Source organism: Schistocerca piceifrons, chromosome 6 (genome assembly GCF_021461385.2).
Source record: "Schistocerca piceifrons isolate TAMUIC-IGC-003096 chromosome 6, iqSchPice1.1, whole genome shotgun sequence".
Lineage (NCBI taxonomy): Eukaryota > Metazoa > Arthropoda > Insecta > Orthoptera > Acrididae > Schistocerca > Schistocerca piceifrons.
This window is the reverse complement of record NC_060143.1, coordinates 324,873,561-324,891,728: the sequence shown is the minus strand read 5'-3', so window position 1 is coordinate 324,891,728 and position 18,168 is coordinate 324,873,561. Positions and strand designations below refer to the sequence as shown.

At 42.4% G+C, this 18,168-nt stretch overlaps 1 protein-coding gene across 1 annotated transcript in view; it reads left to right on the top strand.

Annotated features, from left to right (window-relative positions):
• LOC124802913 (prolyl endopeptidase FAP-like) overlaps positions 1-18,168 on the top strand; it is a 760,857-nt gene that overhangs the window by 213,686 nt on the left and 529,003 nt on the right. Inside the window, exon 2 of the mRNA XM_047263983.1 lies at positions 2,083-2,177. Within this exon, the coding sequence (XP_047119939.1) occupies positions 2,160-2,177 (18 nt within the window). The 5' untranslated portion in view covers positions 2,083-2,159. The remainder of the gene's footprint in view (positions 1-2,082; positions 2,178-18,168) is intronic.

Here is an 18,168-nt window from a genome sequence, read left to right as displayed (position 1 = left end):
ATTCACGAAGATATGCAAATATTTTAATATGTTATTCTACAAGTGAAATTAAAGAAAAACGTTCATATAAACATAGGTCCGCAAATGTTTGGTTACGAAGTTACGGGTAATAAAATATTTTGAATGAAATTTAGCAACTTTGCTAATATGAAGCCATCGCAAAAGTGTAAGAGGTTAAAGTAAAGCACGATTGCCATTTGTTTTGTTGCTATTGATTTGGTGAATCTAATAAAACGTGTCCCAGACGTGTATCTGCAGTATTTTCCAGAGCATACAGAGAAGCAAAGAAATAATTTCGTAAAATTTTTAATTTATTAACTGCTAGGGCCAATTTGTTTTTTTAAATTCCATACAATTGCACTAAGTTTTCAACAGGAGTTGTATATAATTTAATCTAGGAAAAATGATGGTAATAACGTTAACTGAAACTGTATGAATGTGTCAGATAATCTGCTTTTATTAATACCATAGCACACGTCAATTCATGCTACACCGGAGGTTAGACAATTTAATTTATTTGTTATGTGCACAGGGACCAAAGTTATCAGTTTTGAACAGGGCCAGTTGATTCAGAGCCTAAGGAGCTGAATGTATTTTGCAGTGACTGTATTTCTTTATTGGTATTGGGAGCTGCATTGCCCAATCAATTCGTCTACAGTTTTGCTAACAGTAACACAGAGTAAGCACACCATTTGCGTTTACAACACGCAACATTTCGAGTTCAGTACTCATTTCACAGATCAGACATTCATTGAACGTAATCGAAAAGTTTATTATTTCGTATTTTAAAGAGCGTTACAATATGACGTCACACTCATTCATATGTGTGAAAAACTTTTCTTAAAAAAGAAAGGCAAATTTCCCAGACTGTACTCATCCAGGGTTTTATAATGAAAGCACTTAGTGACTTCGAACAAACTTTACGCGTAGTGTCAAACGTTTTTCTAAACGTGTTTGCCATAATATAGGTCAAACAGCTTGTCGCTAAATAAATGCTCTTCATTCAAGTGGTAGAACTACAGTATTAATCATGATGTGAAGGTGCTTTACACAAGCGAGTTTAGTCACTTAAGGAATCAGGTACTTCAGGGAGTGGTGCGGGGGGGGGGGGGGGCGGTGTGTAGAGGGTACTGGTATTCCCGTACTACAAGAAGTATGCATTTATGTAAAAGCATAACTGAAGAATTTCCCGTAGTAACGTTACTTCACAGGAAATATAGCAGAGGTAATTTGCGCTATTAACACATTTACGACACGTTGGTGTATGTATCTTTTAAAATTCTATTGCTAACAAGTAGTATACAATTATCATGAAAACACTTTGAGAAGTCTCAAAACATTATGCATTGTTACAAGAATTCTTAAGATCGGAAGACTCTCACCTGTTCACGAGGCTACTGATCATATGCTTAACATCTGTACTGCTTGTACCCGACCGTTTAGTCATAACCCATTGTGAGAATTATGAACTGCTCATTTAGTGCTCTCAACCGTTTATGTTTGGACACGATATTTAGTGAAAAAGCATAATTACAGATAATAGCTACAGGTCGAAAATTAGAGCCAATATGCAGATTTTAACGATACTTTTGAACACAGTTGCATCAAATTAACGAATCTTGGCTCATTTCATTTAAAATATTTTGATGCTGAACAGTGTCACAACGGCATATTGCAACTTTATTACTATATTACATATTACTAGTTGAATGCATTTTGTTGCAGTTTTCTCATTGTAAGCCACATTTTAAAATGTACAAGTGATATGTATTAAGTAATTTTCTTGCTACCTATGAGCTAATCTGTCAATAAAAGTACTATTAAACGATGAAACGCATCGCCATCTATGCCAGCGAATGTATGCGTAGAAATTCATACAGTGAAAATTAATAATGTAACCTATTTTAAAACAGGATTCTTTCATTAGAAATACTTTAGGAGCATATAAGAATCATAAAATGTTGTGTGTGGTTAATCAGAAGGCAAGTGTGTGGCACAGTATCTTGCCTTGTGCTCCAGTAGCCTTCTCGCTGCCACGAATATTTCGAGCGTGGTCTCACCTGGTACTCCACTCTGTTACAGAGACCGAGCTGGTGTTTCGCGACCAGTTTGGCGGCGTCTCTCTCCTCAACGCCGAGAACCTCACCACTAGGGTCATCATGACCAACTCGACCTTTGTAAGTACGCGCTTTAGGCTGGGCCATATGCATTAGACTATTAGCTGCCAAACATTGTGCGATAATTTTACACCCGAAAATGTTTAGACACCCCAATAATGTTTACCACCTACCAAATGTTAGACAAAAAACAGACCTTTCTTCACACTACGAAAAATAAATTATAATCAGTCGAAGATCTAACAAGTAAAATTTAAGTATTTTGCAGGCATTGTATTAAACAAAGAAATAATAGAGTCAAAGAGAAGATTGGTGCTGCTTCTTTCCAACAATTTTGTTTGTTCGCGGTTAGATGTAAACTCATTCTAGAAATTCGTTCAGCTCCTCATTCAAGTTTTTATTGCTATCACACGAGGTGTGGGAAAAGTAATGAGACTGATCTAACAAAACTTTTATTTTTTTCAACAACAATATTGTCCCCATTTGGATATGCAGCTCCTTGAGTTTACCGTGGTTGCAGTTAAAATTGTTGGATGTAAGGTCCGCAAGTTACGCGAAACACAATATTCAGGAAGCCAACAACCACAAGAATCACCATTCACAACCTACCAAACCACCCATTGACACATAAGCAAGCAAACGTCAGATTCATGCTCCATAGATTAAACAGAACAACCATGAGTAAACAGAACTACACACAAGAACTGAACACAATAAAACAAGTAGCGGTGAAAAGTGGTTATGACACCCATAATGGTAGACAAATTAAATCAAGAAATACATAAACAGTACAGAAATGAACATATCACACACACACACACACACACACACACACACACACACACACACACAAGTCCTTAACCAACACAGAACAACACAAAACAAAAACAATGACCACACACAAGACAACAGAGTAACAACACACACAAAACGAAATGGCACATACTCACCTACAGTAGCAAAATTGTTCACAGAATAGGCAACATATTAAAGGAACAGGGACTCCAAATAGGATACAGGACAAAGAACACAACGCAGAAAAAGATCAGAACACAAGAAACACCCACGGATAAATTTAACAGACCAGGAATATATGAATTCACATGCAACATTTGCCAGTCAGTATACATAAGACAGACATGCAGAAACTTCAAAATCAGATATTCAAGTGGTTAGCACTCTGGACTCGCATTCGGGAGGACGACGGTTCAATCCCGCGACTGGCCATCCTGATTTAGGTTTTCCGTGATTTCCCTAAATCGCTCCAGGCAAATGCCGGGATGTTCCTTTGAAAGGGCACGGCCGACTTCCTTCCCCGTCCTTCCCTAATCCGATGAGACCGATGACCTCGCTGTCTGGTCTCCTTCCCCAAACAACCCAACCCAGATATTCAGATTCTCAGAGCTTTAAAAAGCAACAGGTCCCGTAGCACCTTTTCTGACCAGCTAATACCCCACAATCACCACCCAACTACTATGGAAACAGACTTAAGAATACTAAAACCCAGCCACAGCCTGTACAGCAAACTGACCATTGAGGAAAAGTTCCACATACAGGAGGCAATAGCAGAAGGAAAACAGATCATAAATGAATACACTGCACTGTGCAAGGGCACACTATGTAACACATTAAAGGAACATTACAAAAACGGCAACACAAATAGCTAAAAAGTCTACACACACACACACACACACACACACACACACACACACACACACACAGAAAAACAAAGATAAAATGTAGACAAAATTCAAATTTGGCGCCAAACTCACTGGTGAACAGATGAACACTGACTGGGCTGGCACACACAACAACAACGATTACTGTCCGTTTTCATGAATTGCAAAGTGTTTTTAGGACCATATTTGTTAAAATATGTGTTATATATACGTGTACTTCACAACACCTCATCAGGATGCTGAGAAAAATGGGCTTGCCACCCCAAAACGTAAGTAAATACGAATATAGGTGCGAAATATCGCGATAGACTAAACTACATTTAATGCATAAAATGATAAGGTAACTCCCAACAAGATGTCTCATCAACATCGTTTGGTTGCTGATGACAAGCTACCAGTAAAAAAAATACACAAGTGGTCCTGAAAAACCATGCAAACCGAATGTAAAGGTATTAAGAAAAAGAAACAAATTCTTGTTTGAAGTAAATATTTCTCTAATTTGGTAATCGTTTAGTAAAAATGTTCACATTGCAGATTAAATAAAACAGAAACACACTGATGATGGCACAGAGGTGATGTTTGGGTACCGGGAGAAAACGGTGTTTTGCATAACTGGCGGACCTTACTTCCAACAATATTTTCCCTTTCACAGTATTTCCTTTCGGCAGCTATATGCCGGCGGAGTCGTCGTTCCCAGTCTCGGTAGCAATGATGAAAGGCTTCAACTGGTAGGGCCTGTAACATGTCGGTCACATTCTTTTGAATGTTCTCCAGGATCTAAGAATTACGTCCTTTTAAGGTGTTTTTCAGTTTTGGAAAAAAAACGCGAGGACAGATCAGTTGAGTAGGGGGCCAGTGGAACAACAAGAATCCGTTTTGAGATCAAAAATTTCTTGATGGAAGTGGCCGTTGTCATAATACAGCATCCACTTGCCTGCAGTGTCCAATCGCACTCGATTCACCTTCTTCCTCAGCCGTTCAAGGGCATCTCTGTGAAACACTTGGTTGATAGTTTGGTCTGGAGGAACAAATATTGTATGCACGATACCCCTGCTACAAAAAAGCAAATCGGCATTGTTTTGATCTTTTATTGGTCGAGGAGATGTCTCAGTGTGCCATTCCGCATTTTGTCGCTTTGTCTCAGGATCTAACCTAAAAATCCAGGATTCTTTACGTGCTATCACACGACTCAACTATTCTCAAGAAGATAATCGCAGACGTTTCTTCGATTGTCCTTCTGCTCAGTTGTGAGGTTTTGTGGCACCATTTTGGCACCAACCTTTCACATATGCAAACTTTTGGTCAAAATTTGATGTACAGTGAATGTGTTTAGGTTTAACTGGTCACGCATCATCGTTATTTTAAACGTCAGGCTGATTATATACTCGTTTGACGTGTTCGTCGGTTCTTGAAGCTGGAAGTCTCCCTGAGCATGGTTCAATGTGTCCTTGACCTTCGAAAAATGATTTGTGCCAACGAAAAACTTTTGTCCATGATAAGGAATGTTGCCCATATGCTTGTTTCAGCTTTTCAAAAGTCGCACTCGCAGATTCCCCAAGTTTAACGCACAACTTCATGGCATAACCTAGCTAACTTAAGGACATCACACTTATCCATGCCCGAGGCGAGATTCGAATCTGCGACCGTAGCAGCAGCGGGGTTACGGACTGAAGTGCCTAGAACCGCTCGGCCGCAGCGGCCGGCGTTCCATGTCACATGGCTGCTTCCATCACAGAATTTTTGTTCCCAAAAGGCATCATTGTTGTTCTACAGCTACCTATTCGTCTTACCTGAGTCCTTGTGATTTTTTTCTTTTCTTGAAATTGAAAAAGTTTTAAAAGGACGTCATTTTGGGACTCAAAAACAATTCAAAAGAAAGTGACCAACTTGTTAGAGGCCTTACCAGGTGTATAGCTGCCGAAGGGAACTACTGTGAAGGAGACTATTGTTGTCTGAAAAAATAAAGACGTTGGTAGATGAAAAATCAGTCTTTCTTCATACACTTCGTACGAGCAATGCGGTGGGCAGACACGGTGTTTGTCCGAGAATCTGGAAGAAACACATCTTCGTTGCCGTAGTGTTCCTGTCGCAGAAATGCACGAATCCTCCAAAAATAGGCAAACGAAGGACCATCATGGGCGTCATTGTTGTTGTATCCTGTAGCAGTGAGTGGGTTCTGAAGGAAAAAACCGGAAATGACACAACAACAGATGTGTGAAACGCATTACCTAACTCTATGGATCGTCCTATACAATGCAGACAGATCCAAAGTTCGTAGTCAAGTCTGTTATACTGTACTCACTGATAGAGAGAGGATGTATACTCATTCACGATCCAGTAGGGGGCTGTTGGTCGCTCTTACACACGATGAGAGCGGCGGTGCAGGCTCCGGCCATGGAGAGTTTGACAGTGTTGCAGCCATCGGTTGGCGTCCGCCGGTCGTTGTGTGGCTCTCCCCGGGGTGACACACGACACCACAGTCACCTTATGTGTGTTCTTATCAAACAAATGTATAAATCAAGATCCAAAGGAATTAAATAGTTCAAATGGCTCTGAGCACTATGCGACTTAACATCTGAGGTCATCAGTCCCCTAGAACTCAGAACTACTTAAACCTAACTAACCTAAGGACATCACACACATCCATACACGAGGCAGGATTCGAACATGCGACCGTAGCGGTCGCGCGGTTCCAGACTGAAGCGCCGAGAACCGCTCGGCCACACTGGCCGGCAAAGGAACTAAAGGTATTAGCTGCCAGACGGTACCGATTTGTATCAGTGAGGCAAACTGTAAATATGTGCCAGCCCGGGATTCGAACCCGGGTCTCCTTCGGTCACCAAATAAACATAATTGAGAAGATGACGGCCAGTGATTCCCTCAGTGCAGATGTACACCAGGCTCAAACTCAAAAGGGGTATCGGCGAGACGCCGCGAGTAATGGGGCAAGTGCGCAGGGGCAGCACATCACTATTTGGGTCTGAAGTGAGGCGCGCCAGGGTAGTCCACACGACTGTGGTCACACTGTGTGCATATGGTGCAGTGGTCAGTGCATCTGCTGAGAAACCAGAAGACCGGGGTTCGAATCTCAATCCCGTACAAATTTTCATACTACGCTACTGATATATATAAATGCCCACTGGCATCTAATGTCTTTAATTCCTCTGTGTCCTCTGTGTTTTTATTCGTAATGGCTGCAGGATGAATACGGTGTCCGTTCTTTCCGATGTGTTCGAAAGAAGAGATACCAGATATAAAATGGATAAATAAATGTTTTTACTGTGCTGTACACTTAGCATTATAGAGAATACGAATTCGTTTCCTGCAGGTAAATTTGAATTTGTTATCGTGAGAGATACCACAATGACCATAAACTTTCGTCACTTCTTAGAGATTCAGGCATTTTACGCAAAAAAAAAACTTCAGTTACTTTTGGTTTCGCAAATGTGTCCAATTTTCCCGTTCCATACTTAATTTCTCCTCATTCCACGTTTTCTAGGTCTCACGCGATTTTCTGTTCCTTTTACACCCATGTCCAATAGCTTCTACCACTTTCCTCTGTCGGAGTTTCTGCACGTCATCAATTTAAATCTCATAGGCAACTGCGAGGTATTGAATGGAATCGGGGAAAAAAATTCAAGGCACTGATAGACTAAAGAAGGGATCAGTTGATAGGACACATCCTCAAGCATCAAGAAATTGTCAGTTTTGTAAGGGAAACAAGTGTCGGAGATCAAATTGAACAGAGAGACTGAGGCATGAACGCATAAAGCAGGTTCAAATGGATGTAGGTTGCAGCAGATAAAGAGGCTTGTGCAGGACAGATTAGTGTGGTAAAAAATGCATCAGACCAGTCTTCAGAAAAATACAGGCTATGCGATATTGGTTTACCGGTGACGAAGTGTTATGAACCTGAAAATTTGTAGCCAATTCATTTCATGGTACAGACTCATTTTGTTATATACCTTATTGCAGTACATGTTACAGTTTCTTTATTAAATCTATTTGCTTCGTCTTGCTACGTCTACTGACAATAAATAATACGTTCAAACGAAACATGATGTATATCCAAGCAGACTGACACGACGAATGAAAATTTGTACCAAGATCAGGATACGAACCCCGCTTCATATCCCGGTCTTGGTACATATTTTCGTTCGTCGCGTCAGTTTGTATGTATGAATAACACATTAACTATAATACATTCCTACGTAAATAGCCAATTAAGTTATGGTTCTCATAGTAGTTGATGTCGACACACTTAATCGTTGCGACGGATTTTTGTGGTGTAATCAAGTAATAAGTGTCCTGATTCTCAAACAGCTCAGACTCTCCTCGTTCGAAGAGGTCTCGTAAGACCCAACGATACTGGCCAATCGTCGTGTCATCCTCAGCCGATACATGTCATTGGATGTGTATGTGGCGGGACATCTGGTCAACACACCGCTCTGCCGGCCGTTGTCAGTATTCGTGACTGAAGCCGTTACTTCTCGATCAAGTAGCTCCTCAATGGGCCTTATAAGGGCTGAGCGCGCAGCGCTCAGAAAAACCGAAAGGTCACCCATCAAAGTTTAGCCGATCCCGACAGCGCCTGGCTTCGGTGATCTGACGGGAGCCGGCGTTACCACCGCAGCAAGGCCACTGGCTGAATCACAAGGAGAAACTAGTTAAAAAGATACCATACAGCAATGTGTTGAATGGAACTTCATCATCACATACAACAGAGAAACACTTTGTTATACTTGCATTGCCAGCTGTTGCTTTAGCTGAAGGACAGCTATAGTCGTCAGGGAGGGTAAAGCGGCCACTTCGTTTCATACTCTTCGAGACTGGTGCAGCCTTAAGACCATAAAAAGAAAATTCCTTGGTTTTGTCAGCGAGTTTCATGGCGACAGTTGCGAGCACTCCTCTGTAGTGAAATATTATGTGTGTTCCAATCGTCTGATGTAAGGCAAGTGATGAATTCATTTGCCCTCATGACATAAATTTTATTGTGCTGGTTAAATGCTACAATGCTGATGAAACGTTATATTTTAGGCTTCGAAATCACTTGTTCATGAATTGTCTAAATTATGTAATTTGGTATTCTGACGACACGACATTTAGCGTAATGGCGGCTAGTTGCGCACAGCGACCAGTTCATTGACAGGAATAACTGGCCACTTTGCTCAGGTGGCCACTTTCCCCGAGAAAATACTTTGTAGGGCATTTGCGTCGTTTCAAGATAACGGAATTGATAATATGACAAGAGTATTTCATGAAATAAGTATACTGACGCGTTAGTATATTAATAATTTGTTGAAAACCAAGTACTCTTATTATGTGGGTATGTTAAGATGTAATCAAATTATTTTAGAAAGTTACTACAACGATCATGAGATTCTCAAGGAATGCAACAGGTATTGAATCCTGTATGGAAAGAAAAGATGTCATTCCTTACAACTTTCATACTACTCAGTTTCTCATGAAACGCACTTTAAAGAAGAGCTCTTAAAGAAATCGTGACGCTACCGAAGATAAAAAATTCTTGGGAATTTGAGATGTGTATTCAGCCAAGAGCAGAAAAAAATGGTTCAAATGGCTCTGAGCGCTATGGGACTTAACAGCTGAGGTCATCAGTCCCCTAAAACTTAGAACTACTTAAATCGAACTAACCTAAGGACATCACACACATCCATGCCCGAGGCAGGATTCGAACTTGCGACCGTAGCGGTCGCGCGGTTCCAGACTGTAGCGCCTAGAACCCCTCGGCCACCCCGGCCGGCGGTGAAGAAGGTATCAGTATTAATCAGACCACGCAACGCTCTGCCGCTGCGCCATCGTCCAGTACTGATTATCACGTGCCCATTTCAGTTGTAATTACCGATGTCGTGATGTTAACATTGGCACATGCATGGGTCGTCGAGACACACACATAGTTTGCCCAGCATTAAAGTCTGATGTTAGTACCGCTACAGTTAACCGCCTGTCCCGTTTTACCAGTCTGCCCAGCCTACGGCGTCCGACCTCTGCAATGACTGGTGGTAGCCCAACCACACAACATTGGGACGTGGTTTCATCTTGGTTTCGCTACGTGTTGAAGACTTTCTCCACAGTATTCCTCGAACACCCGACAAGTCGTGCAGTTTCCGAAATGCTCGTGCCGAGCCTCCGCCGCTACAGTCTGGAACTGCGCGACCGCTACGGTCGCAGGTTCGAATCCTTCCTCGGGCATGGATGTGTGTGATGTCCTTACGTTAGTTGGGTTTAAGTAGTTCTAAGTTCTAGGGGACTGATGACCTCAGCAGTTGAGTCCCATAGTGCTCAGAGCCTCCGGGCCACCACAATGCCCTCAGTCAGAGACAGTCAGATCGCGCACCTTCCCTATTCTACACACGGACAGCACGCTCACTGATAATGTATGTACCGTGCGTGTGTCTGACTAGTGGTCACTCCTCGCCAGGAGACGCTGCTATCGCCGGTACTGGTTTATATCGATAGTAGGTCAGTGGTCATAATGTTCTGGTTGATCAGTGTTAGTTAATCTATTAAGACATCAGGGAGTAACTACCACGGTAACTTGAGGCAGAGAGTAAAAACTGCAGAGGAAGACAGATATTGGGATACAGTAAATAATTGAGAGCGTAGGTTGCAAGTGCTACTCTGACATGAAAGGATTGACATCAAACCAGTCAAAAGTGTGATGACTCAAGGAACAGTGTGGACGGAAGAGCCATACTTCGCCGGTCGTACACCGAAACAGAAGCTCTATTGTCATGGAACATGAGATATTTGAAAATTCAGTAACTTTCGGTAATGTCTCGACAATTTTACTTCTCTTGAAAATGGAGATTTGTGTTCGTTTCCGATAGCTTCTATTTCAAAATGTATTCAGCTTGTAACTGTGTTTTTATAATATTTCTGCTTACTTTATGTCACTTGCTGATTATTGGTCTATAACACCCATAATGCAACAGATAAACTACTAAATATAGTATTGATAAGATTTTAAATTTCAAAAGAGTATTTCTTCCTACATAAATTACCATATTTTGCATTCGAAGATGCTTTTACGTTTGGAAATATATCAATTTTCTGGAGCAATTTTTGTAATTTCAAAAAAGATTGCAGAACATAAAAACTGAATGATCTCGTTTAAATATGGAGTAAGAAAATATACAGGGTTATTACAAATGATTGAAGCGATTTCACAGCTCTACAATAACTTTATTATTTGAGATATTTTCACAATGCTTTGCACACACATACAAAAACTCAAAAAGTTTTTTTAGGCATTCACAAATGTTCGATATGTGCCCCTTGGCGCAGCATGTCCCCATCAATGAGTTCGAAAGCATCGTTGATGCGAGCTCGCAGTTCTGGCACGTTTCTTGGTAGAGGAGGTTTAAACACTGAATCTTTCACATAACCCCACAGAAAGAAATCGCATGGGGTTAAGTCGGGAGAGCGTGGAGGCCATGACATGAATTGCTGATCATGATCTCCACCACGACCGATCCATCTGTTTTCCAATCTCTAAGAAATGCCAAACATCATGATGGAAGTGCGGTGGAGCACCATCCTGTTCAAAGATGAAGTCGGCGCTGTCGGTCTCCAGTTGTGGCACGAGCCAATTTTCCAGCATGTCCAGATACATGTGTCCTGTAACGTTTTTTTTCGCAGAAGAGAAAGGGGCCGTAAACTTTAAACCGTGAGATTGCACAAAACACGTTAACTTTTGGTGAATTGCGTATTTCCTGCACGAATGCGTGAGGATTCTCTACCGCCCAGATTCGCACATTGTGTCTGTTCAGTTCACCATTAAGAAAAAATGTTGCTTCATCACTGAAAACAAGTTTCGTTCTGAACGCATCCTCTTCCATGAGCTGTTGCAACCGCGCCGAAAATTCAAAGCGTTTGACATTGTCATCGGGTGTCAGGGCTTGTAACAATTGTAAACGGTAAGGCTTCTGCTTTAGCCTCTTCCGTAAGATTTTCCAAACCGTCGGCTGTGGTACGTTCAGCTCCCTGCTTGCTTTATTCGTCGACTTCCGCGGGCTACGCGTGAAACTTGCCCGCACGCGTTCAACCGTTTCTTCGCTCACTGCAGGCCGCCCCGTTGATTTCCCCTTACAGAGGCATCCAGAAGCTTTAAACTGCGCATACCATTGCCGAATGGAGTTAGCAGTTGGTGGATCTTTGTTGAACTTCGTCCTGAAGTGTCGTTGCACTGTTATGACTGACTGATGTGAGTGCATTTCAAGCACGACTCCTGTCGCCATTTTGTCACACTGCGCTCTCGAGCTATCTGGCGGCAGAAACCTGAAGTGCGGCTTTAGCCGAACAAAACTTTGAGTTTTTCTACGTATCTGTAGTGTGTCGTGACCATATGTCAATGAATGGAGCTACAGTGAATTTATGAAATCGCTTCAATCATTTGTAATAAACCTGTACTAATATTTCACTTCGGAGCTGGCTAGATGCGAAAGTCTGATAGTGTTACTCGGTACAATACCATTCAGACAGTGCGCCATTATCGCTGCAGAATGATCTTAGCTTGGGACGACATGTGTAACTTACTTTCTGAAGTCTCTAAGTATTATTTTATTTAGGCAGGTAAGGTTCAGATACGTGGAAACATTGTCTATTTTCACCTTTCAGTAGTTTTTATCATTGTCTGGTAACAGGAGAGAAAAGAGACAACAGCAAGTAGGACCCGCACTCCGAGGGTCCTGCACAAACTTGATCTATGTAGATAGTTTTTCCATACCATTGAGTCGAATACATCGACGAGTTTTGCCTGCTATTGATATCGATACTGGCACGAATTCCAAGGCTTTCGGGCTAAAGTTACTTATTAAACTCCCACTGAAACCTTGTATGTGGTATCTGTAGCTCAGACCGAGGTTGAGGTTAGGCTGGACGGTGACAGTCTGGTTGTGAATTGGCCAAGCCAACTAACGTGAATGCACAAAAGTTGTGGTAACAAAATGACTGGCAGCGTAGGCTAGCGTTTACGTCTGCGCCCTATTGAAAAATGCATTGAAGGTCCCACATGTAACTACCATCAACTTTGAAGAACTTTTTAATTTTGAGTTTAAATTTGACATTCATTATTCTTAACTTTTATTTATTTTATTAATTTTGGAATTACATTAACATGCTGCGCTAACTGGCAATTGCAGATGCTTTGATTCCGTCTGCTCTCACCCCTGCTGCCATTAATGGTGTCATTTTACGGAAGTCTCCTAAGAAGAGAACGGTACAGTCAGTCGTAAGACTATTGTCGTTACGCAGATGTCGAACTGTTCTGTGGAACGCTTCAATGGATATTTTATAGGGTATGAGTATCTCATCCCAGGCAACAGAAGTTCAATCCTGCATCAATTACCAGTATTATTTTGCTTTGAAACATTACGTATGTTGTCGAGTCATAGGCACAGAGTGTCAGAGAATGATTGTATGTAGAATGAGCAGTTCGTAAAGGACCGATGATGCTAGTGCCCACGTTGTATCTGTTACTATTAGGCGGCAAAGGTACCAAATTTCACAGCGGAAAGAGACTTCACTTCATTGTAGCTAATCCAGTTAGCACCCATTTTTTTTTTGTAAATTACGTACGCAAACTTTCCTCGTTTATCACTCAACACATTACTGAAAACCATATCAAAATCTCTGTAGTTTGTGTTCATCTGGGCCCATTGCGCCGTATATGTCATATAAAGACATTACATATTGTGCTATGAGACCAAGACGCTGCTATTGCAATATTGTGTTGTAATAGTTGTAATACCGCAATAAAATATAATCGAACACAGCAGCGTCTTGGTCTCATAACATAATCCCTGCAGTAGTTCCTGAGATTCTGGTAGATTGCTAATGCAATGTAGTCTGCAATCGCAAGTACATGTGATATAATTACAAATTATAATTTTCGTATGTTTTTCTTGACTTGTACTGTGAAAACTTGTTTCTTGCCAAAAGTCATGATTTTGGATCAACGGGAAGTATCCGTAGCGGTTTTGATGAATGAATTTGCGAGTAACAAAAAATTGTCTTATCTTTTAATTGCATTGACTTAAACCCTTAAATATTTGCCATCGCGGAGGGACCGTAAGCGTTAGCATGTGACACAAATTTCAGTTTGATACCTCAACTCGTTCTTGAGAAAAAGGGATCTTAACAGTCAGACAGATAGGCACGCAGACACGCGGACAACGAAATGAAAAGGGTTCTGTTTTTACCGTTTTCAATAGCAAGTACAACAGTGGTGATCGGGAAAATATTTTTGAGATTTCATGAAAAATTCCCCTGGATACACTTAGGATTAGTCAGCGAAATAGTGGGTGAAATAAAAGTCGCCCGGAGATTAGAGTTCCAGGATACAAAGAAAAACAGCAGAAGAAAAGAAATACAGTTCGTAACTGACTGTAGCAGATCTTGAAAGTGATCGCAATTCATCTCTGGGCACTCTTGGGCCTGATCAGCAAATTTCTGAAGGCGGATCGAAGCTGGACTGCTAGAATCGCTGCAGTCTAATCCGAAATGTTCTGCTGCAGTTTTTGAAGAGTATTAGGATTGTTGCGATGCTCCTTAGACTTGAGGGCTCCCCACGCAAAGTAATTGCACACTGACAGATAAGGTGATCTGGGTGGCCAGCTAGGACCGCGAACAGACTGATCTCTGCTAACAACTCTGTCAGGTCTGAAGACTGTGTAAATGTGCTCCAAGGTTCGGCCGGCTGTATGGACAGTTGTTCAATCCTGTTGGAAGTAACCGTAGGTCTCTTCCTGCTCCGTTAATGCTACCACAAATGGTATCAAAATGTTGGCAATGTAACGCGCCGAAGTCAGTGTCTGATGAATGAAGATGGGGCCAGTAATGCTGCATTCAGACACTGAACACCAAACCCCAACCTTCTGATCTTGCAATAGTGTTCTACATCTACATTTATGTGATGCTATTCACAATAAAGTGCCTGTCAGAGGGTCCAATGAACCACCTTCAAGCTGTCACTCTACTGTTCCACTCTCTACCGGCACGCGGAAAAACGAGCACTTAAATTTTTCTGTGCGAGCCCTTATTTCTCTTATTTTATCGTGATGGTCATTTCTCCCTATGTAGGTGGGTGCCAACAGAATGTTTTCGCAATCGGAGGAGAAAACTAGTGATCAAAATTTCATGAGAAGATTCCGTCGCAACGAAAATTGCATTTGTTTTAATAATTGCCACTCCAATTCACGTATCATGTCTGTGACGCTATCTCCCCTATTTCGCGATAATACAAAACGACCTGCCCTTCTTTGTACTTTTTCGATGTCATCCGTCAGTCCCACCTGATGCGGATCCCACACTGCACAGCAATACTCCAGAATAGGGCGGACAAGCGTGGTGTAAGCAGTCTCTTTAGTGGACCTGTTGCAGCTTCTAAGTGTTCTGCCAATGAATCGCAGTCTTTGGTTTGCTCTACCCGCAATATTAACTATGTGATCGTTCCAATTTAGGTTATTTTTAATTGTAATCCCTAAGTATTTAGTCGAATTTACAGCCTTCAGATTTGTGACTTATCGCGTAATCGAAATTTAGCTGATTTCTCTTAGTACTCATGTGAATAACTTCACAGTTTTCCCTATTCAGGGTCAATTGCCACTTTTCGCACCATCCAGATATCTAAATCATTTTGCAAGTCCCATTCAGGCGAAGCCGGGCCTCATCAGACATCAAGAAGAGACCCATGTCCAGGCCATTCATTGTTGCCTCAGGCAACAGCCACTCACAAAACTGGAGGCGCTGAGGAGTATTTGCTGGTTTTAATGCATGAGGAACAACAGATGCTCGGTAGGGATGCATGTGCAGTTCCAGGTGGACTATCCGCCTGCATGGTCGACGTGATGTGCCAGCCTCTTGTGACAGGCGTCGGGTTGATTTGGTAGTTTTCTGAACAATTTTATGGTGAACCGCAACCATATTTTCTGCTGTGCGGGCACCTTCCGCAATTTTTTTACTTTATTTTATTTTATTTTATATATATATATATATATATATATATATATTTTTTTTTTTTTTTTTTTTTTTTTTCTACCTGTTCAAATAGATGCTGGCTGGCGCCATTTTCGGACTAACCGTCGCATGGCACTCTTTGCTGGCACTTTGACACCATTAAACTCCTCAGAAAACAACCGACCACACCGTTTCCACGACTTTGTTGTCACGTAACTTTCCACAAATAACACCCGCTGCTCCACAGTGAGTACCCCTGTTCCCTTTGCACTCCACTCATACTGATAAATCTCGCACTACGCTCTGAACCGGTGTGGATCACGTGGCCGGCTTACACGATATGTGCGTGTCGCGGAGTGTGGTTATTTGCCCCATACAGTGTGTTCTGGATTTCTTGAAACTGATGCGATTTTTCCTCCCTACAGTGGTTGGGAATTTCATCATTCCCGCCTTCGCTGAGTACGCCCTTAAACTGATATCAATCTGCGAAGTAATCATCCGCAGTGGTCCGTTACTTTATGTGTTACCCTCGTATAAAGCGCACTCTAAAAAGGTTTGGTGAGCCGCGGGCAGCCTGTAATGAGTTTTGACGCACCAGAATATTCCGCTGCGCAAGTGAAATTCATTAATGAAATCTAGTAAGCGCACTCTAAAAGGACGTCACGAGCTGGACAAACAAACGGGACGTAATCACGTGACTGGGAGCGTTCGGTTCGGCTGGGCCCGGTTCGGCTACTGCATACAATTGGGATGCAAGCCGTCGACGCGGGGGTACGAGTCGGGGCCGGGTCCGTGTTTGCGCCGGTTTCCGATAGCAAACGCCGCCGCCAACTCCGCTAATTGGACTTGCAATCACGTCCGTCTACGGCCGCAGGTGGAATTAAATGGAAAGCGGCGCCGTGTTGCCCGGGAGGCCGGCGGCGAAAGAGCCGCAGCCGCCCGGGACGGGACTCTTAGCTCCAGCCGGGGCGGTGGGGGCTGCGGGAGTAAAGCAGATCAGGCGAGGACCACGGGCAACAAACTGACTAGACTACATCAAATTATGCTTGACTCTCCGAACGGCATGGGCTTTATCTGTAACCTTTCTCGGTAAGCTACTGGTTCATCAGCCAGCGTTTTCCAATGCTAGTACGCATTAGATACAGTGCAAGAAAAAAAAGACTCACCATTAAGGAATTTTCCGAATGGGACGGAAATCGGTAGATATGATGTACGTGACAGACAAACAAATGATCAGTTTTAGAAACTCTGAATGATTTGTTCTACATCTACATCTACAGTTATACTCCGCAAGCCACCCAACGGTGTGTGGCGGAGGGCACTTTAAGTGCCACTGTCATTACCTCCCCTTCCTGTTCCAGTCGCGTATGGTTCGCGGTAGGAACGACTGCCGGAAAGCCTCCGTGCGCGCTCGAATCTCTCTAATTTTACATTCGTGATCTCCACGGGAGGTATAAGTAGGGGGAAGCAATATATTCGATACCTCATCCAGAAACGCACCCTCTCGAAACTTGGACAGCAAGCTACACCGCGATGCAGAGCGCCTCTCTTACAGAGTCTGCCACTTGAGTTTGCTAAACATCTCCGTAACGCTATCACGCTTACCAAATAACCCTGTGACGAAACGCGCCGCTCTTCTTTGGATCTTCTCTATCTTCTCCGTCAGACCGATCTGGTACGGATCCCACACTGATGAGCAATACTCAAGTATAGGTCGAACGAGTGTTTTAAGCCACCTCCTTTGTTGATGGACTACATTTTCTAAGGACTCTCCCAATGAATCTCAACCTGGTACCCGCCTTACCAACAATTAATTTTATATGATCATTCCATTTCAAATCGTTCCGCACGCATACTCCCAGATATTTTACAGAAGTAACTGCTACCAGTGTTTGTTCCGCTATCATATAATCATACAATAAAGGATCCTTCTTTCTATGTATTCTCAATACTTTACATTTGTCTGTGTTAAGGGTCAATTGCCACTCCCTGCACCAAGTGCCTATCCGCTGCAGATCTTCCTGCATTTCGCTGCAATTATCTAATGCTGCAACTTCTCTGTATACTACAGCATCATCCGCGAAAAGCCACATGAAACTTCCGATACTATGTACTAGGTCATTTATATATAAATTTTTCAAGAGAAAGAGTTCACAAATTGACATAGTCAATAATGCGTTGGTCCACCTCTGGCGTTTATGATAGCAGTAAATCGGCTTGACACTGACTGAGAAACGTCGTGCCAAATTATGCCCAATTGGCGCTTTAGATCGTCAGATTCCCATATGGTTACAGGGTTCTGCACATAATGCTCCAAAAGTCCTCAGCTGGCTAGAGATCCGGCGTCCTTTCTGACTGAGGTAGGGTTTGGAACCACGGAGACGAGCGTTAGG